The 9,589-nt window shown below is 46.4% G+C and overlaps 1 protein-coding gene and 1 non-coding gene across 2 annotated transcripts; one reads left to right on the forward strand and one right to left on the reverse strand.

Annotated features, from left to right (window-relative positions):
* Positions 1-808: 808 nt before the first annotated feature.
* On the reverse strand, positions 809-882 carry Trnat-agu (transfer RNA threonine (anticodon AGU)). The gene has a single exon. It is a non-coding gene; the product is annotated as a tRNA-Thr (tRNA).
* A 1,251-nt stretch (positions 883-2,133) lies between these two features.
* On the forward strand, positions 2,134-6,292 carry LOC120425177 (uncharacterized). The gene is made up of 2 exons (XM_039589611.2): positions 2,134-2,182; positions 3,594-6,292. Exons 1-2 carry the CDS (start codon positions 2,134-2,136, stop codon positions 6,290-6,292), a joined length of 2,748 nt encoding a protein of 915 aa, XP_039445545.2.
* The last annotated feature ends 3,297 nt before the right edge of the window (positions 6,293-9,589 follow it).

The raw sequence follows: 9,589 nt of genomic DNA on the forward strand, positions 1-9,589 counted from the left end.
CTGTTCGAACGTGTTCGGTTTGTGGGGTGGAATTTGCCCGTTGATGAGGTATCAAAGCTCACAATAAAAAAAAAATGGAGATATTTTTGAAAGTAATTTTAACATTATTTACAACTTTTGCCTAAGTATAGAATTTTTAAAAGTAAAGAAATTTCCAATAAAGTTACCCAACAAACTTTTTTCAGTGCACCTGTTCAAACGAGTGCGATCACGTATTTTTTGCCAGATCGTATGCGGGGCTGGATTTGAAACGGTTGGATCAAGATTGCGAACCGTCGTCGTTGTTCGGGGAACCGACCTTGAGATGAAAAGAAAATTACACCCTGTCAACACGGTGTGTGTGTGTTGATGCCATCATGATTCCGTTCCAACAATACTTAGTTGTTGTTGCTAATGGCGTCATTGTGACTAAATAAAATTGTCTGAAAAGGTGACGGCATTTGAGGTAATTACTTCGACATGAAAAGGTGGTGTTGTTCTGTGTTAGTTGATTGAATATATTATTTACTGAGAACGAAATTAGCTGCTTTGCTAAAATGAACTCTAACTCTTGCTCTAAGCACAAGTCCTCTAGTTCTTCTAGTTCCTCTGGGTCCTCTAGGTCATCTAGGTCCTCTAGGTCTTCTAGGTTCTCTAGGTCGACTAGATCGTCTAGGTCATCTAGGTCCTCTAGGTCCTCTAGGTCCTCTAGGTCCTCTAGGTCCTCTAGGTCCTCTAGGACTTCTAGTTCCTCTACTCTACTCTTCTCTACTCTACTCTACTCTACTCTACTCTTCACTGCAGATCTTCAAAAAAAGTTTCCCCCATGAGGCTCCGGCGAGATTCGAACTCACGATCTCCTGTTTACTAGACAGGCGCTTTAACCAACTAAGCCACGGCGCCTTCACGCTCGGTACAGCTCAAACAACCCATTATATTTCGCTTGCTTTACGCTCAACTGCCTGTCACTTTTAAAATAAAGTCCCACATGATCGTTCGAATTAAAACAGAAATTCCCTGCGCTGGAAAACCTTCACCCACACTCTACCGTTGCAAGAAAAATCGCTTCGAAAAGTAAAAGTAGTTTTCCTGAACCGCCGCTGCGCTCGCGCTCGCGCCAAAAGTGCATTCCGAGAATGGCGGCAAAATTAATGAATGTAATTAGCGCGAAGAAAAATGGCCACATTTAGAGAGAGCGCCGACGAGAACTCTCCCCACATGATAAATGAAGCTTACAAACTCGAAGAATCTGATATTTTTAAAGAATCGGTGACTTATGGGGTCCCGTGTGCCCGTTTAGCGTCACGAGACTTTTTTTTTCGTTTCTAATTTATGTCCCGATTCGCGGCAGGTGATGTCTGCGTTTGGGACTAATAAATTTGGAGGTTCCAACCAGGCGATTCTGGTTCTGTTAGAACGAATTTCAGCAACATGTCGGCAGGTTGTTTGCCCCATCGCGGCCCATTATTTAAATCTATCAGCGATTTAGGCTGGCCGAGAATATCTCTGTTCCAGCGCTGAGAATCGGGAATAATCTACAGGTTTAACAAGTTTGTCGAGCGTCGACCACTCGCCCAAGAGGGGAAACAAATCTATTAACATATGTAAATTTACGAGCGCAACAGTAAAGTTACCTTTCGACGACCATCTTCTGGAAAAAAGGTTTTTGCGTGGTCCAGCGCGAACACGTTCCCAAATTGGCTGCCGACGGACGGAAGTGACGCGGCAAAGAAACCCGGTCTGTTGGTTCTCACACACGGCATCGCCATTATAATTGAGACTGAGAAAAGTGCCCGACGTCATGCTGAAAGTAAAGTGAAGGTTGGCAAATTAATTCCGCCACGAACGCCGTTAGGATGACGAATCCAAAAATGGTGCCTGCCGGACATCTAAGTCGGCCATGCCGACCAAAGATCGCCAAAAAGCCCGCGAGTAGGCCGTGGCCGTGTTCTGATCTGCGCGATCTTATCGACCTACCGTGGAGCACGTGTTTTCCACCCCCCAGATCATGACCCCGAAGGGGTTGAACAACTTGGTTCGTGTTGCATAAAGATATGTACGCTTTGGGAGAAATATTCGGGAACGTCACGACGTCCCCCTGGGGGGCCGATTCCACCTCCATATATGCGGAAGATATCAACTTCAAGACCACGAATGGACTGGGAGGAGAAATGGACGCGAGGATATCGATGCCGGTTGACTGGTGAGGGGTCAGTTTATGTATCTGTCCGTCATATTTTTTTTTTCTTCCAAAAACCGGGTTTGAACGAGGTGGCTTGAGCAGAGGCGTTGGGAAAAGATGGGGTCGTTTGAATAAAAATGATTGTGGGAAAATTTTAGAATAACTTTTGTCAACAAGGATGTTGAGGATAGAAGTCATATTTTGTATGATTAAAGTTTATTCAAATTATATTATATGATGTAATAATTATCAAACATAGTAAAATTTGAAAATTTAAGTTCAGAAAGAAGTTTGAACAAAAAAATTATTTAAAAGAGGTTTATTTCAAAGTTGAATGCTAGATGAGAGATTATTGAAAAATATAGTATTTTTCGAACAGAATTGATGAGTTTGTAGTAAATGGCGAGTTATTATTATTCTCAAATGTTATTGAATTTATCGTTTGTGAATTTTTTATTATATATTTCAGTAAATCAATTGACTTTATTGCCTAGCATTCAAATGTTAAAAAGTTTTTGTGGAACTTTGAATCACAGTTTCAATAATATTTAAAATATTAAAGGAAATGCTGTAATTATTGATTTTGGACAAATCAACTTTTCATAGTATTTTTTGATTTGGATAAAACTTTGTCCATCACTTCTTTAGGTCTAATAAAGCCTTTTTGCATCATTGGTTTCCCCATACAAGATAAATATTCGAAAATATTTATCTTGAGAAGAAGTTTCCTAATCGATGTGACGTCTCTTGCAATGTTGATGGTTAGTATTAGGGCAGTTCAAAAAGTGCCAATGGTGATTTTATGGAATGCTATATTGGAATCTTTTGTTCCAATTTTTCATGTTAACAAGTAATTTTTTTCAACCTTCGGAAGAAATATATTCGTTATCTTAAATCACGACATTTCAAAAGGGCTTCAGTAGAACTATTTGGCCGTTTTGAAATTTAAGTCGTAATTTCATTAATCTGAAAATATTGATTCAAAAGGATGACAAAATTTCTAATTTCCAACGTAGATTTTTTTTTAGATTTGCATATCTGTATATTTTTCAGAGATGGACGAGTAGTAAATCAAATCAATCAAAACATAAAAAAAACATTTTGATTCCAAATTTAATGTTACATTCTTTTTCAAGCTTTTTCGGAGGAATTATCGAAACTTTCAAAAAAATCACTATTTTTATAATTTTATGACTTGGCAAAAAACTAAACGTCCACCCAACATTATAGCTTAAAAGTTTGCACTCCATGCCAACTAAAACAATGGAAATAAATAAATAGGCCGTACATTTTTTTACAGTCAAACTTTTGTGATTATAGAAAATGATTCTCAAGATACGGATTTCTTACTATTGGCATAACACATGCATTTGTATGGAGAAATTAATGATGTTTTTATTGGAAGCATAGTAACCTACGACCGGTTTCGTAGTGATTGGGGATCAGAAGAACCGAGTCATCAAGTGGAAGGTGGTGAATGACCGGATCTGCGTGGTGAGAATAAAGGGCAAATTCTTCAACTACAGCCTGATCAACATCTACGCTCCGACGAACGACAAGCCCGATGACGAGAAAGACGCTTTCTACGAGCGTCTGGACAAGACCTATGGAGAGTGCCCAAGACACGACGTGAAGATAGTCATCGGAGACGCAAACGCGCAGGTCGGAAGGGAAGCCTTCTTCCATCCTGTCATCGGCAAGGAGAGCCTTCATCCTCGCACGAACGACAACGGCCTACGTTTGGTCAATTTCGCCGCAGCCAGAGGAATGGCTATCTGTAGCACCTTCTTTGCGCGCATGAACATTCGGAAGCACACCTGGCGACACCCGAATGGCGAATCGTGCACACAAATCGATCACGTTTTGGTGGATGGTCGACACTTCTCGGACGTGATGGACGTCCGATCGTACAGAGGACCGAACATCGACTCTGATCACTTCCTGGTAGCGTGTAAAATCCGAGCTAGGCTGTCGAACGTGCTGACCCCGCGGACTGCGAGGGTAGCGCGGTTGAACGTCCAGCGCCTCGCGAGCAGCGACGTTGCTGCAGAGTACAGTCGGAAGCTCGACGAGCGGATCAACGAGGACGCGCCTACGGGTAACCTGGACGAGCAATGGGGAGCCCTCCAAAGCATCGTCAACACAACGGCTACCGAAGTGATCGGCACGACCAGAGGACGCAAACCCAAAGGGTGGTTCGATGCGGAGTGCCAGCGAGTGACGGACGAGAAGAACGAGGCCAGGAAGCGTATGCTCGTTAAGGGTACGCGCCGAAACTGTGAGCGATACAGTGAGTTGCGAAGAGCAGAGAAACGAATCCACCGCCGAAAAGAACGGGAGTACGACGAAACGGTACTTGCCGAAGCGGAAGCACAGTACAACGCGAACGATAAGCGGAGGTTTTACGCAACTGTCAACGGTGTAAGAAGGAAAACCACGCCTTCCCCTGTGATGTGCAACGACACGGAAGGCAACCTGTTGACAGACAAGACTGCGGTGGCGGCTAGGTGGAAGGAGCACTTCCAGCAGCTGTTGAACGGTGAGGCACGAGAGGGAATCGTCGAGGACAGGATACACGTTGAGGAAGATGGAAAAGCTGTGGACCCGCCTACGTTGGAGGAAGTAGCTAAGGCTGTTAAAGAGCTCAAGAACGGGAAATCCGCGGGAAAGGACGGACTTCCGGCCGAACTTTTCAAGCACGGGGGTACGCGGATGACCGAGATTCTGCACCAAATCATCCTACGCATTTGGTGCGAAGAACAGCTTCCGACCGACTGGTTAGACGGGCTCGTCACCCCAATCTACAAGAAAGGGCAAAGACTCGATTGTGCCAACTATCGAGGCATCACAATCCTCAACGCAGCGTACAAAGTACTCTCCCGCATCCTGTGGAGCAAGCTGAGACCGATGACCGAGGCCTTTGTCGGCGAATACCAGTGCGGTTTTCGAGCGGGTCGGTCAACGACGGATCAGATGTTCACTCTGCGACAAATCCTCGACAAGTTCCGGGAGTACAACCTGCAAACACACCATTTGTTCATCGACTTCAAAGCGGCGTACGATTCGGTCAAAAGAAACGAACTTTGGAAGATTATGGTAGAACACGGCTTTCCGGCGAAGCTTATAAGACTGATTCGTGCAACGCTCGACGGAGCAAAATCAAGCGTGCGAATAGCCAACGAGACATCTGAAGCTTTCGTTACGTTGGATGGATTGAAGCAGGGCGATGCTCTCTCGAACTTACTGTTCATCATAGCGTTGGAGGGTGCTGCGCGAAGGGCAGGCGTGCAAAGAAACGGAACACTGATCACTAAATCGCACATGCTGCTTGGATACGCTGACGACATCGACATCATTGGTATCGACCGTCGTTCAGTGGAGGAGGCGTTCGTCCCTTTCAAGCGGGAAGCTGCGAAGATCGGACTGACCATTAACACTGCCAAGACCAAGTATCTGGTTGCTGGCAGAGCGCGTGGCAGTGCAGGTGATGGTGTTTCGGAGGTGGAAATAGATGGAGAAAGATATGAGGTGGTGGATGAATTTGTATATCTTGGTACACTCGTGACGTGCGACAACGATGTGAGCTGCGAAGTGAAACGGCGGATTAGTGCTGCAAACAGGGCCTTCTACGGTCTTCGTAGCCAGCTAAGGTCCCGCAGCCTAAGGACGCCTACAAAAATCACGCTGTACAGGACCTTGATACTCCCTGTAGCTCTTTACGGTCACGAGTCGTGGACGCTAAAGGAGGCTGACCAGAGAGCACTTGGGGTCTTCGAGCGGAGAATCCTGCGTTCTATCTTCGGCGGCAAGCAAGTAGGAGACCGGTGGCGCAGGCGCATGAACTTCGAGCTGTACCAAGACTACAAACATGCTGATATCGTAAAAGTCATCAAGCACGACAGGCTGAAGTGGGCTGGACATGTAGCCAGAATGTCGGACGAGCGGGCGGCTAAAACGATATTCAGTAGCGAACCTGGACGGGGTCGTCGGCTTCGTGGAAGGCCTCGTACGCGTTGGCTGTGTGCAGTCGACGAAGATGCAAGAGCGGCCAACATTGTGGGCGACTGGAGACGAGCGGCCCAAGATCGAGCATCCTGGAAATCTTCGATTAGTTCAGCGTTGGGTCGATAGACCTGTTGCTGATAAAGTAAAGTAAGTAAGTAACCTACGACCAGTTGACCAGTTAACATAGTTACCTTAGTTGTTGATTGGAAATAAATGTTCATTCTCGTTTCAAACCTCAAGACTACTGGACGTCTTTTTACCCTGCTAAAAGGTTATGGGCCTTCGCACAAAGCCGAGAAATTTTTTCAAGTAGCGGACAAGTTTTGAAGATGCCGAGAACTCGCCGCAGCGGAGGAAGCTTTCCGGAAGTTACACCAAATGGAAACGGTGGTTCGGAAGTAGCTGCAGGTGGAAGCGGCAGTGGCCAAGGTCCGAATGGATCCGGACAAGCGCCAAACGGAAACGGAGCAGCTGGCAACGGCGGGAACGGAGCCCCGCTAGCCCAAGTTAGGAACGTTCGGGTCACGAGTTCGGTGGCCATGCCGGCGATTGAGAAACTAAAGGGTCGGGAGAACTACTCGACGTGGGCGTTCTCGATGCGGATGACCCTGATCCGCGAGGGCAGCTGGCCTGCCGTGCGACGAGCGGAAGGTGACATCGTGACGGAAGACCTGAAGGAACGGGCGCTGGCTACGATCTGTCTGGGTGTAGAAAACACCAACTTCGGTCTCATCCAGGACGAGGAAGACCCGAAGGAAGTCTGGAGGAAGCTGGCAGCTTCGTTCCAGGACAAGGGATTGCCGAGAAAGTTCGGTCTGCTCAGGAAGCTGACGTCGATTCACCTCGAAGACTGCGCGAGCGTTGAAGAGTACGTCAACGAGCTTATGACGACCTCTCACAAGCTCACTGCGATCGGTTTTAAGGTCGACGATGACTGGATGGTAGCTTTGCTGTTCATGGGACTGCCGAGCTACTACGAGCCAATGGTCATGGGTCTGGAGGCCTCGGGGGCTGCTCTGACACCGGATTCAGTCAAGGCCAAGATCCTTCAGGACGTGAAGCACGAGAAGGGGCCGACCTACGCCGGATACGACAGTGCACTTTGTACCAGGGGTACAAGTTCGAGTCGAACCAGGGAGCAGCTGCAGTCAAGACCAGAAAAGCGATGCTTTGTATGCGACAAGCCGGGACATTTTGCGGCCAAGTGTCCAGAGAAGCAGATTGAAAAATCGAAGCCTACAGCCTGGCTCAGCACGGACACGACGGGTGGTGTCCTAGCAGGCGCATGGTACTTGGACTCAGGAGCATCGTGTCACCTAGCAACATCGGAACAGAACTTCAACGTAGAGGAGTTAGTGCAGTTCGTCGTTGGAACGGCGAACAACGGTTCGATGACGGCGATCTCAAGAGGAAACGTGGCATTGGAGTGTCCAGACGGCAGCTTGGACATTCGCGGAGTGCTGAAGATCCCAGACCTGGCCTCGAATCTGCTCTCGGTGAGTACAATCTGTAAAGAGGGCCACATGGTGATCTTCACAGCAAAGCAGTGCAAGATACTGGATGAAGACGGTAAGCAGGTCGCTTCCGGGCGAGAGGAGGGCGGACTGTATCGATTGGCCGAGATGAAGCTGTCGCCGAAGATGGACGAATCGGTCGTGTGTCGACCGGAGAGGGCGTTTCTGGTCAACACGGCGAAACTGATGGAGAAGACGGCAGAACCGGTTGCAGAGGATGAGCAGTCCGGCACGAACGATCGGACCGTTGCGGTAGACGGTGATGGTGAAGCTCGTGGGGAGGCTGGCCTTGCGCTCCCGCCGCAACAAGATAGACCCGTTGACACTTGTCAACAAGAGTCGAGGCACAGCGGCCGGGAGCGCCGTTGTCAAGGCAAGTACGATGACGTTTGTTCCGGTACATTTTCTGTCGCGGATTTCTATCCACAGCCTGCTACTGTAAAAGACGATTATCTCTTGGAGGACGGTTCACTGAGTGTCGAGGTCATGCGGCGACCTGACTGTGAAGCTGGGAACGGATCCAATCTCGACGGCGGAGCTGATGCGAGAGGTCAAGCAGCTGCCGTACGTGAACCAGGAAGAGGACGAATGAGCGAATTTACGGTTCCGGCGTTCAAGAGGTTGCTGTCTATCGCGCTGGACGAGTTTGCCGACGTGGAATCCTACGTGGACGAGTTCATGGCACTGGCTCGTGGTCTAGAGGATAACGGTTACGTGATTGGAGAACCAATGCTCGTGGCGTTGTTGCTGATGGGACTGCCGGTGAGCTGTGATTCCTTGGTCCAGGATGTGGAGAGCTCGAAGATGTCGCTGGAGGCTGCGAAAACTCGGATTCTTCGGGACGTTCGTATGATGCAGGAGGAGTTCGAAGGAAGTCGGATGGCGCGTGAGTCCGCCGAAGGGCTAGGAGATGGAGGCGATACCGATTGAGGAGGAGTCAGGGGAACAATCGGGTTCGCCGCTTAGTCCGTTAGGGAAGTTTTTTCAATGGTCGCAGTTTAAGGAGGAGTATTGGAAGCATAGTAACCTACGACCAGTTGACCAGTTAACATAGTTACCTTAGTTGTTGATTGGAAATAAATGTTCATTCTCGTTTCAAACCTCAAGACTACTGGACGTCTTTTTACCCTGCTAAAAGTTTTTTAGAAGAAATTTGAATTCAGTTTTTATGAAAGATATGAAAAAATCACTGATTTTTTAAAACAGCAACTAATTGTTTAATTTTATAAGTCAAACAAAAGAAATTGAGTTTTTTATTCACTAAAAATCTCAATCAATGATTCTTTTTCCTAGCACAAATTAACATCCAAATAGATTCATCGTGAATGTGAATTGGTTACCAAAATCAAATTAACAATGCAACTTAGCTCTTAGCCAAAATCTGTGATACACGGATAGAAATCCTGTAGGCAAATCCGGTTACTCTGTGTTGTCGAATTGGACAACATTGAAATGTTTCCAAAACCGTCATTATTTGTTTCGATTTTGGGAAAAATATTGCCGATTTTGAAAACATTTACCTCAAAATCGACAAAAATGTTGCCGATTTTGGAAACATTTCAATGTTTACAAATTCGACAACACAGAGATTTGCTTATAAGATTTCTATCCGTGTTGGCAAACAGAAAACATGTAAAAAAATAGTTTTAGGTTTTAATATTTGGGATCAACAGAAGGCCCTATTTATAAAAAGTCTTGAAAAACTACCTGCTTTAACATTTTTGAATTATTTAATCTATCCTATGGGTTAGATAGGCTTCTCTGGTCTTTGAAATTAAAGGATTTTGTTTTACCAACTTCAATCAAAACAATGAAGAATTGTTTTCACTTAAAAATAAAACAAACAAGCTTAAATTTGTCTACACGGAGAAAAAAGAGTTCCCAATATCGTAAACAAGCGTTCATGAAA

Source organism: Culex pipiens, chromosome 2 (assembly GCF_016801865.2).
Source record: "Culex pipiens pallens isolate TS chromosome 2, TS_CPP_V2, whole genome shotgun sequence".
Lineage (NCBI taxonomy): Eukaryota > Metazoa > Arthropoda > Insecta > Diptera > Culicidae > Culex > Culex pipiens.

What these genes read in the sequence shown, in the direction of transcription:
- LOC120425177 (XM_039589611.2), top strand. Translation starts at nt 2,134, where the DNA reads ATGGACTGGGAGGAGAAATGGACGCGAGGATATCGATGCCGGTTGACT. An exon ending in ATATCGATGCCGGTTGACTG is followed by an intron (nt 2,183 to 3,593) that starts GTGAGGGGTCAG and finishes CCGGTTTCGTAG; the next exon opens with TGATTGGGGATCAGAAGAAC.